Source organism: Phoca vitulina, unplaced genomic scaffold (assembly GCF_004348235.1).
Source record: "Phoca vitulina isolate PV1807 unplaced genomic scaffold, GSC_HSeal_1.0 scaffold6, whole genome shotgun sequence".
Taxonomy (NCBI): Eukaryota; Metazoa; Chordata; class Mammalia; order Carnivora; family Phocidae; genus Phoca; species Phoca vitulina.
Window position 1 is genome coordinate 69,809,555 of NW_022589709.1, and position 21,281 is coordinate 69,830,835.

Here is a 21,281-nt window from a genome sequence, read left to right on the forward strand (position 1 = left end):
TATATAGCATGGACTCAGGGACTTCTATCTGATGCGAAAGATTATTATCTGTTACTGCCAAAAATGAGTAATCTGAGTCTAATGATGGAGAAACATCAGACAAACCCCAATGGAGAGAGATTCTACAAAATAAAAGTCCTATATTCTTCAAAATGTTAAGGCCATAGAAGACAGTGAATCTTGAGGAACTGCTCCAGATTGAAAGAAACTAAAGAGAGATGGTAATTAAATGCATTATGTGATCCTGGATGGGATCCTAGATAAGACATTACATTTTCTTTTTCTGTGAAGGAAAAAGAGTAGACAATAGAAAACATAGCAGGATAATTAAATAAGATCTGTTGACTAGTTAACAGTTCTTTATCAGTGTTACCATCCTGGTTTTGGTCATTGTATTGTGGTTATGTAAGAGCACATCCTTGTTTAGGGGACATGCTGAAATGTTTAGGGATAGATGGGCATTTGATTTTCAACTTATTCTCAAATGGTTCGGAAAAATTATATATATATATATATATAATTTACATTAAATATTTATGTAATATTTAATTAATATATATTATATAAGACCATATATGAGAGAGAAAATCAAAACAAACATGGTAAGATGTTAATATCTAGGGCATCTTGCTTTGAAGGGTATTTAGGAATTCTTTGTACTTTTTCAGCAGTATTTTTATAAGTCTGAACTCCTTTCAAAAACAAAAAGTTAAAATCCATGAGCCCCCAGAATTCCTCCAAGGCCTCACTCTACTTGGATGGCCAAACTCAACCTGCATCCCCACTGTCCCCACGTATGTAACCAGTGTCGTCCTTGTCCTGTCCAGCCAGCAGGCCCTTTTCTCTCCCTGAGGCCGAGAAGGTTCAGAAGGAAGGGCAGCAACAGCTCGGGCTGCCCCTGTCCAGGTGAGGGCAGGCTGTCTGAACACCCAGCCCGGGGGCTGGCTGTTCTCCATGACTATGCTGCTTGGCTCCTGGCCCTCCTGAGTGCAAGTGAAGTCCCAGCTGATCATGCTGAAGGGGGACAGGAGAATGCCTAAAGACTGATGGGAAACTGGTCCAAAAGCGTTTAGCAAGACTTGCCTGCTGAAGGACTCAGCCCCAGTCTGTCCATGAGCGAGTTCCCATGAAAACCCAGTAAAACCGGAAGTGAGCAGGAGAGGGAGTTGGCCATCTCTTGCCCATTTGCTTTCATCTGGGCCTGATTTCTTTTCTCTCTGAGGACTCCAGCTGATTTAACAGAGCAGTTTTCTCTTTGGGGAAACTTCAATGATGTTCACAGTTTTGTTCTTTGCAGGATGGCGTTGGACCCATCTTGCCAGCAATTTATGGGAAACACTGAGGCTTCCCCAAACCCCCACTCTCCAAAGGCAGGGCTCTGATCCATCGCTACAGAGTCAGTCCTGAAGAAGCCTTGAGTTTTCCAGCAGGCAGCTGCATTTGGACTCAAAACTGAGCTTCTTTGAGCTCGCAGGGCCTGCAAATGCAACGCAGCGTTTACTCATTTGCTGACGTGCTCCATTCAGCGCCAACAGCACGGAAGGGCTGTCAGAGTCTCCAGGTGGCTATTTACATTCAGCGGGAGAAGCAGGCATGAATACGAAGTCTGTGATTACTAGGATGCATTCTGCGACCGCCATGTCAGTAAGTGACATAGGATTTGCAATTATGCTCTCTTCACTGTATACCGCCCAGCGTGGGCAGGAATTTTATCCTGCTGTTCGTGACTTTTAGCCCTTGAAAGGGAAGCCACCTGTGTGGGATATATCCTGCTTCTCTTCCGTGTACCTAAATTCGTGCTTGTGCTGGTCCTGGGCACATGTCTTTGGAGATGGGTTAATATCACTTGGGCCCAGAAAATGGCTGCTTTCATCTGCAGATCAGGCCCGGTGTCAGCAGTGGGGAGCGTGTCCTCTGAGACCAAAGGCAAGGTGATTTGAGATAATGGTATCTGGATTTCAAGGAAGTGGTGGTGGTTTGTTTGCTCTTTTAACTACATTTATTGTGATGTAACATTTCTGAGAGCGAGTGCAGGGGCAGGAAAGTAATAAGGAGGTAACTGCCGAGGGAAGGCTGGCTTCCCCATTAATCTGACCTTCCAGGTTGTGCTAAATGATGTAGGAAGAACTTCAACTTGAAGATCGACTGACATTTTAATAGGCACCCAAAAATCCCATCTGTGGTGGGAGGTGTGAATTTATCTATGGCTGGCCAAGCGTAGTTGGGGGAAGCAGCCCTTCTTAGTGCTGGGGCTACTGGCCAGGGGTTTTAGGATTAGGCAGGTAGTAACTCTTTGTTTACTGAGTGCTCAGAAGACAAGCCTATTTGAAGTAGAAAAACCCGATGTCTGCAGGAAAGCTTTTATGTTTCATTGTAAATGAGGTGGCAAGCAGTTAGCAGCATAGACTGGAGTCAGATTGCCTGGGTTTATTCCCGAACTCCACCAGTTCCTAGCTGTGTGGCCCTGTGGAAGTTATGTACTTGCTCTAGGTCTTAGCTCCTTTATCCGTAAAACGGGCATAGTAATAGTATTTACTTTGTATGGTTGTGGTGAGACGTTTAAATCAGTAAATATAAGTTAAGCACAAAGAACAGTGTCTGGCATATAGTAGGGGATCTGTAATTGTTGGCGCGAGAAAGTATCATGATAAATTAAGAGACCTCTTGAAAGCTGTTTCTTGTGATCCTGCTTCTTGATTATCTCCAAGAATGGAAAACGCTACAGGTGGAGACAGGTCATTAAATGGGCTCATTGTCACACTCACTGCTCCAGTTTCCTTTGCCTTAAAGACCTAAATCTCTGTTCTCTCCCTTGAGTTTTGACAATTTCACACACTAATCTAAAAATAAGGATAACAACTTTAGGGGCGCCTGCATGGCTCAGATGGTTAAGCGTCTGCCTTCGGCTCAGGTCGAGCCCCATGTCAAGGTCCATGCTCCGTGGGGAGCCTGCTTCTCCCTCTCCCTCTAACTGCTCCCTTTGCTTGTGCTCTCTCACTCTGTCAAATAAATAAATAAAAACTTAAAAAAAATAATAACTTTAGATGGTTGCTGTGTCTTATTCTCCTCATTATATGGATGAGAACATTGAGACTCAGAGAAGTGAAGTGACTTGCCCAAAGTCACACAGTGAGTCACACCCGGGATACAAGTCAAGTGTTTCAGTTCCGTAGCCTGGGCTCTTCCCTGATCTTCCAGAGAAAGACTGGGGCTGGAGGTGGGGAGGAGCAGAGGGAGGAGGCGGGAGGCTCCCAACTAATAGTGTTTTCACAGTGAGTGAGTGCGCATGGAAATTCAGTGCGGAGATCCTAATGATAATGAAGCAGATGACAGTGCTTGCTTCGGCAGCACATATACTAAAAATGAAGCAGATGACAGGCCCTGACTACACAATTCCAAACAACCGTCCTGACTGCTTTTAAAAAATGACAGATTGCTGTTTGCTTGCTGCGCAGTCGTTGCTTAAAGAGCTATGAGGGCCTGTCCCCTTGGAAGGTGTTCGGATCCTACAGGCCTGGAATGCTAGTGCTTAGGCCCAGCCCCTTGTTTTCGAGGTGGGGAACGGGGCTGGAGAAAGGGCAACCACTTGCCTCTATGCTTGTGGCATCTCTCCTGAGCTCCTCCTTCCTACACGAGGGTCTTTTTTGGGAGGAACAAAGAGGATGGACCTATTCTTCAGTTGTTGGTTCAACACGTATTTATCGTATGATGAAAATGTTGGATAAATGAACGAATCTCCTTGACATTTGAGCTTGTTTCTCTTCGCCTTGCCATGTCTGGTTCCTTCTCGGTCTTCAATCTCAGCTCACGTCACCTCCTTTAGAGAAACCTTTCCTGGTCACTCTACCTAATGTGGCTCGTCCCCCTCAGCCATTCTTTGGTCGCTTTGTGTCCTTTGTAACATCTATCACAGAGAAGCTGTCCTGTGTGTGTGTTGACCATTTACTGCCCTTCATGAAGGCAGGAGCTCTCCTTGCACGGTTCACTGCTGCATCCCAGCTCTATGGTATAAAACCCGCACACGCTCGGTGCTCAAGCCATGTTTGTTGGGTAGAAATGAATGGATAAGGGAGTGAGGTGACACTGATGTCTACCCAGGAGGAAAACATTCTGTGACCTTACATGGGGGTGCGGTGAGAGCTAGGATGCTGGCCTGCAGCCCTTGGTCATCACGGTGCGTCCAACAGGAGTGGCACTCATCGGCACATGCATTTTCTGAATTACAAAGTGTGCCAGGGACATGTAATTTCTGTTAACTGGAACCAAGGAGGAGGGGTTTTCATCAAAATCCCAGCCAGCTGGAAGCACGTCCATGTTAGACCTATCTGCAAGGCAGAATGGACACGTCATCAACGCCGTCCGCCTTCTGAAGCTGCAAGTCCCCAAAGACACCGCACCTGTGCCCTCACCGGCTGGGCCCCGGCGCACAGACAAGCCTATACCTCACACCTCCAACGGGTGAGGAGGGGATGAGGTGGGGGCAATCAGAAGAGGAAAGACTCATGGGCGTTATGGCAGAAGATGCATTGAAAATAACTGTCATATTACCTCAACCCTGGGCTGTTTACCAGCTTATGTGAAAAGTGAAGAGAACAAAAATCCGAGATTTCTAGTCTTACAGAGCCAGCCCTGCTGCTTCCTTACCATGACCTTAGATGAGTGATGTATCCTCTGAGCCTCAGTTGTTTGATCTAATAAATAGGGGATCCTAACACTTAACTCATGGAATTGTTGTGAGGATTCACTGGGAAACATGCATGTGAGTAATCATGATAGTTGACACCACAGATCGATTTATATGTGCCGGGCACCATGCTAATGACTTTACATCCATTCTCTCATTTCCTCGCCACCACACCACTCCAAGAACAGCGATTACTACCTGCATCTTACAAGCCAGGGGACTAAAGGCTGCGGAGATTCAATGACTTGCCCACAGTGGCACAGGGAGGAAACACAGAGCCTGGATTTGAATTTGGGTTACCTGGCTTGCTGCGCTCTTCCCCGCCCTGTAAGTGACCCCCCGAGGGGTCAGTGCAGTACCTGCATGGAGCACACGTCTAATGAATGGCAGCTAGTAAGAGTCTGTTCTCCTACTTAGCGTTTCCGCTGCTCGCCTGCCTTCAAGCCTCTGTCATGCCCACAGACTCCTCCGACAGCTATCACTTCTAGATTCCTCGTGCATGCCAGCAGCTGGCCTCCCCGCTCCCTTCATGTTCCCTATGACCCTAGGAAGTGCTGATATATTGTTGTCACTCTTCAGATGAGTCAAGAAAGTCTCAGAGAGGTTAGTTAGCTTGGTCCAAGGTCAGAGAGCCAAGATGACCAGGATCTGAACCCAGGGATTTGTGATTCCAGAGTCCAGGTGCTTTCTCTCCACATGGCAAACAACATTTCTCCATGCTAACATCTTTCAGAACCTGTTTCTCCTCCCTGAAGCCCCCCGACAACTGAAACTCGCCTTCGTTGCTCCCCCCCTTCTCATTTCTGTTAGTACAATAGAGTCTAGTTTTTACTCTCCAATTTTGAATTGTGCCTCCATATTCATTTATTGGTAGTAACTACCATTTATCAAACCCTTCGATGTACTCCATACAACGATCGGAGCTGTACATGCATGATTTCATTTAATCCTGCCGACAGCCCGATGAGGTGGAGGTTCTGATACCCATTTTACAGATGGGAAAACAGGTTTAGGGAGGTGTTGTAACTTATCCAAGGTTGTTTAGTCATTTGCCAAAGGAAACATAACTTGGGAGTGACAATGCTGGGACAGAAACCCAGATGACTTGGTTCCAAAACCCATCACCTGAGCTATTATTATTATATTTCTTCTCCAATCTCACAAAGTCCTAGTGGATTGGGAACATAGCTGGTGTAGCTACCCCCAAATCCTTGCTGACCAAAGCTTTAAAATCTAGTCCTTTGATGGAGGTCTCCATGATGAAGAAGCCCTAGGCTCTCAGAATTGCCAGCATCTAAAAACAGCTTAAGCTTAAAAAAGAATTGAGCTCATAAATAGAATATGCAGAACAGGATATTTGGAAATATGGTTCTGATATCTAAAATTCCCTTCCAACCAGTGTCGCCCCTTCTGACCGACTGCTCTGCTCCTTGTCATGGAAGCTGGTGCTATCTCTCTCAAGCTGTGACTGACATGTCCTCTTCATGCAGTGAAGTTTTTTCCAGCTCTCTCCTTGACATAGATGTAAAACATCTCCCCAAAGAACTGGGACTGGGGAAGGGCTAGGAATCAGGGGTAGGTACCACCCTTTGAAGGCGCTATTGATTTGAATTCCTCTTTGGTCCTCCAGGTGGTTTTGCTGCCTCCTTACTTTTAGATGCAAACTTGCTTTTGCTTTCTTTGTGAAGGTCTGCTGACTGCCACTAGCTCTCACAGTCCTCTTGGGTGGTCCAGGGAGTCGCTGTGTTCATGGGGAGGGCATCAGGATGGCTCTGGCCTCCAGGACACATGTGACCTACAGCAAACTCTGACGTCACAAATGCCCTTCATCAAGTCTGTCGGTCATGCTAGCACTGATTCTAATAGCATTAACTGAAGATACACAAAATGGCTTTTGCAAATGCCTTTTGCCTTTCTCCCTGGGTCTTGGCTAGCATCCCTTTTAGTCTTTACCGGGCGGTAGCTCTTGTCCATCCCACAGTGACCCTGTTTGCATAATTAGCTTGCATCTGTGGCTGTGTATTTACCCCTGAAAGCAATCACCTTTGAACTCTGGATAAATACCAGCATGGAACACTGGAAGATGTTCTTGGTCTCGAGCCCTCTTGTTCCCACAGAGAAGACGAAAGTGGAGGGTCATTTTGGAAATCATATCCCCCATCTTCTAGGTCTCTGTTCTGTATCATTTAGAGTGAGGACAGGCAAAACCAGAAATAAACTCATGGAGAGGGAGAGATCTAGGGAATGCAAAATGATTATCGTGCTTTGACGTCAATGATCCAGAACCACACTGCAAGCTTCCGTTCTTTTTCAAGTTGCTTGGTTGTGTCTGGCTGCCCTCGGAGCAGGGGTACATTTACTTTTTGGATATCTCTGTATAGAACACTCTGAGTTACCTTCCTTCCCACCACTACTTCTTGATTGCAAGACCCATATAGTTTTAATCTGGGTGGGCTGGACCCTCTGAATTAAACCATCCTCTGACCCTGTCCCCACCCACATCCCTGTGATTTCAGAAGCACATACCCATTTGTGTAACTTCTCCAGCCTCAACCATGTTGTGTATTAATAGTTGCCATTGAACAAGAGGGATGCAGTGATTTAAGATTAAGGTCTGGGCTTAGAGTTCTGGATTCTAGTCCTTGTTGCCTTGGGCCGGTCATTTGACTTCTGAGCCTTAACTGTAATCTCTAAAATAGGATAATGCGATACCTCTTCTCATAGGGTTGGATAGAATTAGATAGCATAATGCATGTAAAGTCCTTGGTACATAGTAGGTGCTCAGTAAATGGTGACAATTATTGCTGGATGATAAGTCAGAGACAATTTTTTTTTTTTTTTTTAGTAGTCTCCCTAAAACTAATCACGAAACCTAACATAAGGCATTGAAACATTCTGAATCTCAGTTTCTTGATCTGTAGTCAGGGGACAAGAATAGCTTTTCCCTGCAGACTTCACAAGGTTCTTAGGAGACTTTGTTTCAGCAGCAGCCAGATCTGTTTTGGTTGCAGATTCTGAGGAGCTGCTTCTGGTTTCTGTAGTTGGCTCCCCAGAGGGGCCAGGCAAGGCCCAGAGGAGGGCCACCTGGAAAGCCCTATACTCAAATGGTTCAGGCACAGCCACAACCCATATTTTACCTATTTGGGAGCAGCAAGATCTCTCTAAGCAGCTGTACTGGGAAGAATGAGTATAAAAATCCCTCTAAACTAGAACTTCTTAAAACCAGACATGCTGTACATCAAAATCTCAATTCCCAGCAATGACTCAAAGCCTTAGAATCCCAGTGACAGAGGCCAGATGGGAGTTCAAATATTCGGCGGGGTTTCTATGGCCTCAGGTTGTGATACCTGCTTTGACTAGTTTTACTGAGCAGATCTATGAGCCGCACTGAAAATTCCATATGGTACATGTGCGGAAAACGTGCAAGGGAATGGTAAGCATGGAGTTCAGGATAGCGGTTGTGAGGGAAGTGGGGAGGAGGGGAAGAAGGAATAAGATTGGATGAAGCACACAGCAGGCTCCAATGGACTGGATAATGATTACTTTTTAAAAAGCTAGATGGTAGGTATATGGTTATTTGTTTCATAATAATATATATATATAGGATATATATATATATATACCATTTAATTAAAAAAACGGGAGAAAGGCAGAAAGGAGCCCCCAGATCCAGTAAAATTACTAAGAAACACCACTCTGTGAGGCCCATATATATTTTCTCTCTCCTGTGAACCACTGAACCCCCACAGTCTCTCACGGAGCCTGATCCAGAGTGGGTGATGGATAACTGGTGTTGAATGAATGAATGAATGGATGGATGGGTGAATCTGGAATGCTCCCCTACGCCCCCCGCCCCCGTCACCTTTGATCCCACCTCTGTTGCATTCTATTTGTCAAAGTGTAGGTCAATAGGCAGAAGGGCTTCCTGAGAACATTTTGTTTCTGCTCTGGTCTAGGACACAATACTATGGCCTGGCAAACAGATGGCTTGATCATTTAACATTGTTCTATTTCAAGCAAAATGTCCTTGCAAGGTTTATTCTCAGGGACACCGAGCTGCTGCAAGGATCTTTGGAGTTAACTCCTCTAGTTTGGTCTTGCCTGCCCAGCACATTCCACGAGCCACTGGCATTCACGGTCACCCGAGAGGTTGCTGGAAGTGCTCACACTCACTACGCTCGGCCCAAGGCAGAACTGGGGTCTTTACTGTCCAGACGTAAGCAAGAGGCGCCTGTGGGAGCAGCTGTTGGCCTGGCTCAGCCCAGCTTGCTCAGCCCTTGCTCCCAGCGGAGACGTAATAGGACTCTGCTCTGCTGCCTGCCACAGCCGGTCGCTTCCCACAGAAGCTGGTCTGTATGGGCAGAGGTGGGTGAGAGGGTGGGGATCACGCCTGCTCATCTTACCGAGACAAGTGACGTCCATACCTGCTTAACTGATGCCAGAGGAGCTGGGAAGCTAAAGGGCATTGCTTGGACCTGTGAAAACGTTTGCTAAAAAAAGGTGGAGACCAGTGAGCAAGGAAGTGCCCACCCTCCAAGTCAGCTCCTTTCCTAAGCCAAGGGCCTGATGGAAGTGATTACCAAGGGCTGGACAGTGGCTGGGAAGAGTGCTGGGCTTGATAGCAGTGCTCGTAATCTCTGGGGGACCTTTTTGGGCCTTATTCTCTATAACAGGGTAATAGTCAAGATTTTTAACCTCTATGGTGTAGGCACTAGCCAGTGAGAATGAAGAAGAGCGTTATTGCTGAAGGTCTCAGCTGTCCCGGGCCTGAGCTCTTAGGCTGTTGGAAGGTAGAGCGATGGGGAGAATGTGGAGAAAGGGCCAGGGGGCAGGAGTGGGGAGAGGCCTCAGGGAGCTCCGAGCATCCACTGTTTACCTATCACCACAGGCATTGTTCAATATGTCGGCAACCAGTGTGGCTACAGTCCCGTCCTACTGTACGGTATGAGGAAGGTAGGTTTGATTCTTATACGTCGGAATCACTTGGGGAGTATGCTGCAACACAGATGCCTAGACCCCACCTCAAAACTGTTGGCCCTGTTAGGCCCAGACTAAGCTTACTACACTCGTGAGACCCGAGTGCCTGGATCAGCTGATCAACTTTCACGGCGTCCCTGAAGACTGACTGAAATGACGTTCCGCACACAGACTCCAGGAGAACATGCCTAATTCACATGTAGGTCTGTGAGTGAGCGAAGCAGGGTGGGGGGGACTGTGGCAAACTGAAGAGTGCATGTCCATCTGACTACAGCTTGCCCCTGACCCGGCCCTGCTGGATCGCTGCTGTTCTGGAACGGCAGGCCTGGGGTGGATGGACCTTCCGAAGTTTCACCGGAAGTTGGAAGTCAGTGAGCCTGTATTTACTGGGTCAGTTCTGCATCTCACCAACTCACAGGTGGGGCACTGCTTTAAGCTCTTGCTGCTCCAAAAGCCCTGTCTATGGGATGGTGGAAGGTAGAGGAGGTGTAGCTGGTCCCACATGAGAGAGGAAGGAGACGAGCCCTAGGTGAGGGTCCTAATGCTGCTTAAGGAGACCATTTCCTCAAATCTGGCCCTAGCCCGGGCTCCTCGGTGGCTCAGTCGGTTACTTAACCATCTACCTTCGGCTCAGGTCATGATCCCAGGGTCCTGGGATCGAGTCCCATGTCGGGCTCCCTGCTCTGCAGGGAGTGTGCTTCTCCCTCTGCCCCTCCCTCTGCTTGTGCTCTCTCTCAAATAAATAAAATCTTAAAAAAAAAAAAAAGCATGGTCCTAGGAGTGTGTTCTCAGCTGGCTGTGCCCCTTCATCACCTCTCAGATGTCCCCCTGACCCCACCCCCAATCAGAGCCTGCCCTCAGCACCTTTCCTAGTGCTCAGATGCCAGGGTCTGATCATGAGGTGAAGGGGCACCTTCCTAGTGACTCTGAGTCTTGGCTGAGGGATGGAGCTCTCACAGGATGGGATATTTGTCTTCAGACATGAGGTACTTGGTTCTACTTGGGATCCCTGCAATGTTCCACAAAGGAGTGGATTCCTCTAAATGTAAGAGAACTTGGCTTGATTACTGCAAGTGCTAAATGCTTCTTTCTCTGCTTGGAATGTCCCTCCCCCACCCCTTTTGCTATCTGACTCCTATTCATCGTTCAGGACTTAGCCTACCCTGTGCTCTGACCTCTATGACGGGGCTATACTCATTTCCTTTTAGCACCACCGCCCCGGCCATGCCCTTGTTTAGGCTTCCTCACCTGGAATTTCAGTGGCCTGCTCCCTTAAAAACATTCAAGTCTGACATGTGTGAGGTGTGTGCTGCATCACTTGATAATACTACGTCAGTTAATCCTCAGGACAGCCCATGGAGACTGGCGCTATTATCATTGCACTATTATCAGTGAGACTGGCTCAGAGAGGTTAAGTAACTTGACCAACGTCATGTGGCTAGCACGTGGTAATGGGGATTTGAACCCAGTCTGCATGTGGCCGAGCCTGCATCTGCATCCGTTACACTATGTCACATCCCTGCGGCTGGGAGTCAGTGGCCTGGGCTCAAGGTGCCTCTCTTCGTTCACAAAGCACAGTCCCATGTTGGGCTCTGAGGTCAGAGAGCTTGAACTTGGGGCGTGGGCAGCTGTCAAACCCACTCTGCTACTCTCTGTGGCTACCCTTTGTGCCTCGGCTTCCCTGGCTCTGTCCTGGGGACAGTTAGAGCTGCCTTAGGAGGTAACGGCAGACATTAAAGGAGAGGATGTGTCTGTTGTCCTCACTGCAGTGCCCAGCACACAGGAACTGTCTGAAACATGGTGGTGGAATAAATGATTGGAGGTGCCCGTGAGTTCAGAAATAACTCTCTCTTGCTCCTTTCAAATCCTCATATGACTGCCCGGAGATGGGGTTTGGTTTGGGAGGGAGTAAGTGTGATGCTGGGCATTGGTGAGGAGTCTGAAATGGGGGTGGCAAGCCTTTCGAATTGTTGACATTTCTCAGAAAGGTTACCCAGTAAAGACAGTGGGCAATTGGAAGAATATTCTGTTTCATGTGGAAGGCGAGGACCGTGTCTCCGTTACTCCTGTCCAACCGCTTGTCAGCCACAGCAGTTAAAAGTTAACTGGATCCACTGCTCCTGAGGCACAGTCTGAATATCTGCTTGGCTGGTCACAACATCTGCCACTCGGGTGTAGAGTAGGATTACTAAACTCATTGCTAAACTCATACAGGGTGTTCTTTTGACAAATACAGGATGCCTCCCTGTCCTTGTGACTTTTTCCCAGTTCTCCATCTGGATAATTATATTCAGCTCAGTGAAGCAAGGAGTTGGTCATCTCACAGAAAACTCTAGAACGTGTTACCATGTTGGCTCTACCAACTCCAAAGTTCTGACACCTGTGCAGTATTCCTTGGCAGGATTATGGTTTTGTTTTCATTTTATTAATATCTGGAAAAGTATGTGGACAATTCAGTTTTCCAAGTGTGTGTGTGTGGGGTATGTAAAAGATCAATGTTTTTAATCCCAGGATTTCAAGAACTGTCCAGGGGAAAGGTCTAATTAGACCTGCCTTGTTTTTTTAATGACACCCAGCCTTAGCGGCAAATGGCATTTATGCACTGAAGAGCCCACCTTCATGAGCATGCAGTGGATGTTAAATCACCGCAGTCAAGTCTAAGGAGGACTAATGGGTTGTCTTACAACACTGCCTCAGCTCTCGGGGGTGCCCCCTCAACCCTGTTTGCAAGGCGCTCGCTTCGGCCCCATCTCGGTGGGGTCGCCTCGTTTTGCAGGCTCCGTCCTTCTGTCTCCACTTATCAGGAGTGTCAAAGCCGCCCTTCCCCCCCCTTTTCCCTTCTTCCCTGACACTGTCCCCCACCTCCCCCTGTCTTTGTCTTTCTCTCTCATACCCACCCCCCACCTTCTCTCTACCCTCCCTCTTCTCCTCCTCCTCCCTTCCCTCTCCAACCTCCTTTGCCCCGTCTCTGTTCTAGCAGCTGTCCTCCACGAAGTGTCCCCACTCCAGCCTTGGGCTGGTACCTTCTCCCTGACCTTGCTGCCTTATACCATGGTCCGGTGAAACAGCCAGTCTGCCCCAAATGAGAAGAAATCAGAGAAGGTAAAGAATGTTGTAATGCAAACGGAATATATATCTAAACTCAAACCCCTTACACAGTTGTCTTGAAGCATGCTGTGTTTTCTTGGAGAAGTCAGACTAGAGCCAGGACGAATGAATTATCCATAATTCCATACAGGACCCTATCCACAGCCCTGTGCTTCCTGCTTAAGTATCGTATAGGATTATACATGGGAAAACAGATTCAGAAGTTTAAAGTATGATCATAGCTTCCTCTCTGACCTTCTTGTTTGGACCAAATCCAGTAAGCGGACTCCCTTTGGTTTTAGAGGACTCTCAGAATGATCAGAGTATCCATCTCACACCCTCCCCCAGATTCCCCCTTTGCAGCCAGGATTACGACTCAATGGAGGGAACAACATGGCAGCCACTAGCGGCCAGTGTGCAGAAGTTCTGATGCTTGTTGAGAACACGGGGATGAGGTCAAAGAAACAATGCCAACATTCCCACCACTGTGACACCCCTGGCTGAAGCATTTAGGGCACCATAGAAATTCTACACAGAACACAAGGGATGAGGCTGCACACTCCATGGAGGGTAGGCAAGACTGTCTCCCACTCCTTGGTCTGAGTGGTGGCCTTGCTGCCTCAAATCGTTATGTTTGCAAGGCCGCATGCTTTATCTTCCCAGCCAGGGCAGGACTCCCTGCTCCCACCTTTCCTTTCCCAGAGGTAACATGGGCAGAACAAGGACCCAGGCTCGAGTAGCCAAAGAATGGCAGGACGCCATCAGTGGAGGCAGACTGTATTTAAATGCAATTCACCTCTTTGGGGTCTGGGAAAAGCCACCCGTAGATTCATTTGCTGGGAAACACGGTCTGTGTGGCCGAAGCAGTGGACACCGGGGTCTTGGTCTTGCCCAAACTTGACTTCCTTCGAAGGTCTGTCTGCTGTCCGGAATGGCAGCCGCTTCGGTGGGCGAATAGGACGTTCATCTCTGTGGGGGCGGCTTCAGGCTGGGACCCCTTAGGGGTGGCGGGCTGTTCAGGCTTTCCTGAGGTGGGATGGGAGGTGTACTGTTTGGCAGGAGGAGGACTGTAATTCTGAAATCTCACGGTTTTGACTTGCTGCAAGAGAAAGGAGAGCAAAGGGGCCCAGGTGAGGTGGGAGCTGTGCTGGTTTCCCCGGGACTCGACTCGTGCTGTTTCTCAACACTTGCCCCTCCTTAAGATGCCTCATTTCTGTGTTCATTCAGCAAATACTTGTGTCTTATGAGGGTCTGCTCTGCATCGTGCTGTGGTGGTGGAGGTGTCAGATGCTAGGGGAGGTGTGGAGCACTCTCGAGCCGCGGCTGGGATGGGGTAGCCACAGAAGGCCTCCTAGAGGGGGAGCTATTTAAATGGAGAACTGAAGAATGACAAATTACGTAGGAGAAATGGGAGGGGCAGCCCCTTGAGGAAAGCGCTGAGGCAAGAGGCTAGAGTTCCTTCCAGAAAGTACAAGAGGTTCGCCTTCCCTCTCTCCCCTCCGCCTGCCATTAAGACCTATCTCAGGGCCACCTCTTCTTTAAGGCACCCCCCTGCCGACTCCAGCTTATAAGTTTCATAACAGCCTTATATCCTCAGAGCAGAGTTCTGCTGGCTGAATGTCGTCTGCAGAATGTTTTGAGAGTTTGATTTAGTGGCCAACACACAAAAATCGGGTAATGGCATTGAAAAATCAGAATTTCATATGTCTCTTAAAAAATCAAAGATCTATTGCGCTGAGGCCTGTGCCCTATTCTGACAACAGCTGCCTGGAGCTGATTAGCAGGCCCCCCTTTTCACGGGAGGCACGGTCTCCCCTTCTCTCCCTCTTTCTTTCACCTCTCCATGCCTGTTCTGTCTCTACCTTGTACCAACAGGTATTTGCTTCAGCACATCCCTGATTTAGGGCTTAATGCTGTTCTGTGCCACTGTTTAGAAATCATTTCTGTTTTCCATGAAATTGGCTCCTAGTGTCCCCCACCGAGAATGCAAGTTTCTTCATAATTTTGACCCTCACCATATCTTGCAGAGGTCTGGGCACTTATTAAATGCTGATAATTCGAGGGCTGTATTTAACAGCCTGGGGTAAAGGGCAACTGGGGCTTGGAAAACGGAATTATTTGAATACTAAAATTTAGAAAAAGAACTCCCCAACATTTATATCAGTCAACACTAACTTTTTCCAAATGCCTTTCCTTACAAGCTGATAGCTTAGCGTGAAGAGCATGAGTTTTTCTATCAGATCTGGATTCTACTCCAGACACTCCCATGTATCAGCTATGTGCCTTTGGGTAATGTACTATAACTCCTTAAGCCTCCATGTCCTCATTTTAGAATGAGGATGACAACAATAATACCTACTACAGAGGGTTACTGTCAGGATTAAATGAGATGAGACATGTCAAGTCCTCAGCATAGTGCCTGCCAGGTTGTTAGCATTCAGTAAATGCCTAACGAAGAGGAGGAAACCACATCCTTATATCCTCAGAGCAGAGTGGAATCTTTCCTTCTGGAGTGGAATGGGTAATGGTGCTGGTGTTGATGGTGATGGTGGTGATGATGGTGATGATAGTGGAGGTGATGGTGGTGGTGATGCTGAGGGTGATGGTCGTGGTGGGGGTGCTGGTGAGGGTGATGGTGGTGGTGGGGTGGTGGTGATGGTGCTGAGGGTGATGGTTGTGATGGGGGTGATGGTGGTGATGGTGGTGGTGATGGTGCTGAGGGTGATGGTGGTGATGATAGTGGTGGTGGAGGTGATGGTGGTGGTGGTGCTGAGGGTGATGGTGCAGAGAGTAATGGTCATGGTGGAGGATGCTGGTGAGGGTGATGGTGGTGGTGGTGGTGATGATGGTGCTGGGGATGATGGTGATGGTGGTGAAGGTGGTGGTRGGGATGGTGGTGGTGGTGCTGAGGGTGATGGTGGTGGTGCTGAGGGTGATGGTGATGGTGGGGGTGCTGATGAGGGTGATGGTGGTAGGGATGATGGTGATGGTGGTGGTAGGGATGGTGGTGGTATTGATGGTGGTGATGGTAGTGGTGGTGGGGATGATGGTGGTGTTGATGGTGGTGATGGTAGTGGTGGTGGGGATGATGGTGGTAGTAGTGGTGGTGATGGTCAATAAAGTAAAAGATAACAATCACCTAATTTTCTTAATGTCACCTCCTCTATCTCACTGTTCCTCCCGCCTCAAGGGTATTAATGAGAACCTAAGACTTTTACAAAAACTCATGTCTCTAGTGGGAAAAGCCCTGGACTAGAAGTTAAAAGATCTGACCCTCTGTCACAGAGGTCACAGTAAAAGTTAGTTGTTGGAGTCATAATTTGCTGTGACCTTGATAAATCACTTAAATTCTCCCGTGTCTCAGTTTTGCCTCTTCTATATCATGAACACTTGTGTAAGCACTTTACACATCTTCTCTGGTTTCATCTTCACATCAATCCTATGAGGCTGTTACTATTCTTACTGCTATTTTACAGATTAGGCAAAAAGAGTGATGTGTTTTGGCCAAGTCACCAGATAGCAAGCAGCTGATCTGGAATTCAAATCAAGATGTGTCTGATGCCAAAGCCATGTTTTTTCCAACTCACCTGTGGGGCTCGAAAGAACTATGTATGAAATATTCAGGAAGCATAAAGGGGATCTAGTAGGACATCTGCAGAGGGTGTGAGTGGTCTGAGGGAGTTTGTGTGTGGGGGGGAGCACTGTGTGTGAGGATTGTTTTGAGGCTGCGATTTTGATTCTTTGTCCACTAAAACAAATCTCAGGAGCTGGGACACTGTGCAAAGTTAGGGATATAAAGAGTCCGGCCCCCCCTAATGTCACCTCACTCCTACCTTTTCGACGCCATTTCTTGAGTTTTCTGGTTTCACCAGGATCGATGGTGGGGCAGATGCAGGTGGTTTAGGTAGAGGCTCACTCTTGATGGGGATTTCTTTGCCTTCCATGATGAGGGAACTGGCTGCGGAGTGGATCCTGGTGTCACTGCCCCTGCTGGCGCATGTGAGGGCAGGCTCCCCAGTGGGAGTGGGCTTAGGTCCCAGTTCTGCCACCACTGTCGAGGCTGAGGAGGGGACCCCCTGCGGCTGGTAGAACTGGAACTGCTGAGGCCGTACGACCATGGTGGGACTGCGTCTGAGGGAGCCCACCACGAGGGCGGGGATCCCTGACTGGACGGGTCTCTGCAGGGATCCATCTGAGGAATTATATGACACTGATATCAGCATCGGGGGCTGCTGACAGCAGGCTGGGCTGGGGTTGTGTAAGCCATGTGTCCTGATATCCCAGAATAGTTAAGTGCTTTCCCCATTTGAGCGTGCTCACATTCTCTCAGGGTCTTTCAAAGGTGACCTTATTCTTTTTTTAGTGCTGTTTGCTGATGCTGGCAGGAAATAACTGGCTAGCCAAACGTTTGGTGGGGGGGGGGGAGGGGGAGGTGGCGCTGTCAGAAGGTACATGACTTCCATTTGTCTCCTCTCTCCCTCACACACACGCGCACACGGGCACCCCGGCTCTCTCACTTCAGGCCTAGCGGTTGGAAAGTGAAGAAGACAAACCTAAAGAGACAGCTTCACAGTGAGAAGCCAACAAGAGGCATGCAAACCAAAGAGGAAACGAAAGACAGAGACAGAAAGAAAGAGACAGAAGAAATTGAGAAACACGAGACTCAGTCAACTGGGAGGGATGCGGGGAGGGAGAGGGGGAAGCAGAGAGGGCGGGACGGGGCTCTGACCAGGTATTTGAAGGAGCTGCAGGCATGTGGCCGTGGGATCACTTTTGTTGGGGCCACGGGGAGGAAGGCTAAGTGGAATTAAGGGAGGGTGTGTGCAGGCAAACGTGACACCACATGGAAGCAAATCTGGAAAGGTTCGGGCTGTGTGTGGATGACAGAGGTTCTGGCACAGACTTACTCCCAGGGAGCCTGGGACAAGTGAGCGCCACCCCTCCTGGCATCTCAGCCCCTCGGATGTAAACTGGAGGTGATGGCGATGTCTCACAGGGCCGACAGGCTTACGTTTTATGATGTGTGCAGAGTGTCAGCACAGTGCCTGGAACCTAGTAAATGCCCCGTGTTTGTTAGCTGTCGTTGGTTTTGGGTAAAGGATGGCAAACCCTAAAAATATAAGGTCCAGGAGTGTGATTTTATCCCTTCCTTGAGCTTTATTTTGTTTTGTTTTGTTAACTGCGATGATCCTCCCTCAGTAACAGGAAGTCATTCCTTCCCCGCAAATTCTCTGAAGACTGGAGGCCTCCATCCCTTGGGCATATTGTCCTGTAGGGGACCAGGGGAACAGTCGGGACTTCGGTGCACTCGGCAGGGGGACAGGAGAAACACCCTGAGAAGCACTGCAGTCCACTTCTCCAGAAGGGTCTCCGAGCATTTAGGGAGCCATAGGGGACATCCAGTCAGAGATGTGAGTCTTTGTGATAGCCTGTGGACACGTGTATGAATCAGTCATCTGTGTCCAGCACAGAGGGCCTGAGCCAAGGCCGTGTTCTGCGTTGCGACTCTGTCAGGCCGGACGTGAACGTGAAAAGCAGAATGCTCACTAAACACAGTCGGTGCTCCCAGCTGCGGTGAGCAAGCCTGGCGCCATTTACACAAGTCTGCCCTTTCAATGTAGACATTTATTTTTCCACTGACAGCCCTATGAGGCGCACAGTCAATTCTCCTGTCATTTCTCTTCTCTGTGGGTAGATTGATAGCTTGACCAGCCTCACCTTGGGAAAAGGGAGAGAGAAAGCCTCCGGGACCTGAGAAAGTCAAAGCAGCCCTGGGCAGACATGTCCTTAGGTTCCTGGAAATGTGTGAAAAATTGGTTTTATGCCTCATCTATTTATCTTGTTGGCTCCTAATTTCCAAGGGATTTAATGTTTTATCACATGTGCATACAATGCAAGCAGTGAAAACTCCAAGCCAATCAAGATCTCTGCCAAGGTAGAGAAGGAGTGTGTGAAAGGAAATGTGAGCAATTGCCAATAGGACACAATTCTCAGCACTCCTAAGTGGTCTCGACCGAGTGTGAACATGTCAACACTGAGTCAGTTCACGCACTGGATGGACCAGAGATGACTTGCGTAGTTGTAGTAGCCATGATCGTACTGAGAAGATGATCATCCTATACCAACAGTTAGGATTTCTTGAGACTTATTATGTGCCAGGGACTGTGCCATCAGTCTTACATGGATTATTTTACTAAATCTGCACAGTAACCCTGATGAGGTAGGTACAACTTTTATTTCCACTTTATAAATGAGAAAACTGAAGACTGAAGAGGTCCAGTCACTTGCCCATGGCTGCTGTGGTGGATCATTCAGTACAGGGTTTGTGTGGGGGAGGGGAGAGGCCGGAGCAAGGGCCAAGTGGGGAGGAAGGAGGAGGGGGGGTAGAGGCAGTACAGTGAGAGTGGAGGTCAGGCAGGTGGTCAGGTGAAAGCACTGGGAGAGGGTGGGGCGAAGACATTTGTTTTAATTTTCTTGGCACATTTTCCTGGGTGGCATACTGTCCCACATGTCACCCTCTTGCTTTGACCAGCCATACTGTACTTTCATATTTAATCGTCTTTTAAGATAGCAAGGGAGACTGCAGAGCCCAGTTTAAGTCAGAGGGTGTAGAATAAATCAGATTTGCTTTGTGTGGCTCATGGTCTTCCAGAGAGGTATGCAAATTATAGAAGCTTCATGTTTTGTAGAAAAATGGGTTTCAAACACTTTGTAAAATCCCTGAAAATGATGTCTTACGTAGAAGTTCAATATGTCAGGAGACAAAAGTTTTGCCATGTGAGCAATGTGGATGTTATACAGGTAAAAACAAAAGCAAGGTGCAGAGCAGTGCAGTAGGTATGATTATAAGCTACTATTCATGTACATGGAAGAGCACTTGGGATAGGCGTTAAGGATATGAAGACTTATTTTTATACAGTATAATTTTTTTAAACCTTGTGTATATATTAAATAACAAAGCAAGATTTAGGGGCTCTGAGAATTGACTCCTTAACCCTCTTTGCTTCTTTCCCCATCCTTCCCATGTTTCCCTTTTGGCACCCCTGAGCATAGTTTGAGAAGCATGATCCAGCAAGTACTTTGCTTGTTCTGTCTTAACTGGGGCCAGCCTCCACCTTGGCTGTGTTCTAATCATATGTTGGCACTCAGGGCTGCTATCATCGCAGCCATTCAGTATACAGGGATGGAGTGACCAAGGGCATGACCTTAAGTCGGTCTGGCTTTACCCAGTAAAACCAGTCACTATTAGGGAGTTAAAAGCACCCTTTACAAAGGCTTGTTTTAAAGCCAAGATCTCATTTCTGCAAAAGGTGCTCTGTCTACCCCAGAGTCCGATCCCCTCACTTAGCTCTAGGCACGTACCTCTCTGCCACCACTTACTCTTTCTCATGCTGCTCCGCCCGGATTTCCGAAGAGAGCCCCGTCCTAAAGTCCCTGGGCTGGCCGTGCTCCTCACAGGGTCGACTATGGCGGTGGGCACAAAGATGGACTTGAAGGGCCGGTTCTGCCGGGGATCACCTTCTGAAATGCTGCCTTGGGATGACACAGAGGAGTTGGATAATGTCCATGTGGCGTAGAGACCAGGACTCCGAGAATCTGGAAAACTAGATGTCTTTCTGGTTGTTGCAAGCATTTTAAAGAGAAGAAATAAAGAAAATGCTCAGTCAAGAGTCCTATTTTAAAAACCTCTCCGCTCTCAACCATATACTAAATGTGGCCTCTCTCCATCCTCTTCCTATCCATATATACTCCCTTTATCAACCACACGGGCTTAACTACGTAGGCCTCACCTCCTACAGCTGGGTCCCTGTGTGGGCGTGCTGAGGGCAGGGACAGGATCTCAGATTGAGGCCCTGATGGAACAGGAAGGCTTGAATTTTGTCATTATTCACTACAGCTCTGATCACTCTTGAGCCCATGAGCTCAGAGCACAAGATCTTGTATGTGTTCAACTTGCTTTGCAGTTCTGATTTCTTTCTTTCTTATTTATTTATTTGAGAGTGGGGTGGGGGAGGAGCAGAGGGAGAGGAATAAGCAGACTCTGCACTGAGTGCAGAGCCCAGCATGGGGTTCTATCCCACAACCTTGAGATCATGACCCGAGCCAAAATCAAGAGTCGGACGCTTAACTGATTGAGCCACCCAGGTGCCCCAAAATTCTGATTTCTTATTCATTCAGTGACTTTTCTACCGGATGCTAAACTCTTTGAAGGCAGAGATTTTATATGACTTATTTTATATCCTCTGTGTTCTGCATATACTGCTTATTAACAAATGTTTGTTGAATGGCTCTTGTGATGCTTTCGGCACTGATGCCAGTCATCTGGGCTAGCACGTGTTGAGCACTTACTGTATGCTGGGCATTGGGCAGTGCTTTGCCCACATTAGCCCGCGGGTTCTTCACAACAGCCTTCTGAGGTAGGTACTATTAGTGCCACTATTTTATAGAGGAGAAAACTGAGACTTATAGTTACTTGGCCAAGCATCTACTAGACCTGAGATTTGAAAGTCCAGGCTGGCCCTCTGCTCTACCA

General features: G+C 48.0%; 1 protein-coding gene across 2 annotated transcripts in view; it reads right to left on the reverse strand.

The window, feature by feature from the left end:
• Positions 1–21,281, reverse strand: part of SH3RF2 (SH3 domain containing ring finger 2) — a 125,796-nt gene that overhangs the window by 3,194 nt on the left and 101,321 nt on the right. The window contains exons 8-10 of one of the 2 annotated variants that reach the window (XM_032404446.1): positions 20,111–20,364; positions 16,582–16,940; positions 13,545–13,847 (exon numbers count right to left, since the gene is read on the reverse strand). In XM_032404446.1, the coding sequence (XP_032260337.1) occupies positions 13,578–13,847; positions 16,582–16,940; positions 20,111–20,364 (883 nt within the window). In that variant the 3' untranslated portion in view covers positions 13,545–13,577. Of the gene's footprint in view, positions 1–12,628; positions 13,848–16,581; positions 16,941–20,110; positions 20,365–21,281 lie in introns of those variants that run through there. The other variant, XM_032404447.1, reaches the window with a different exon arrangement.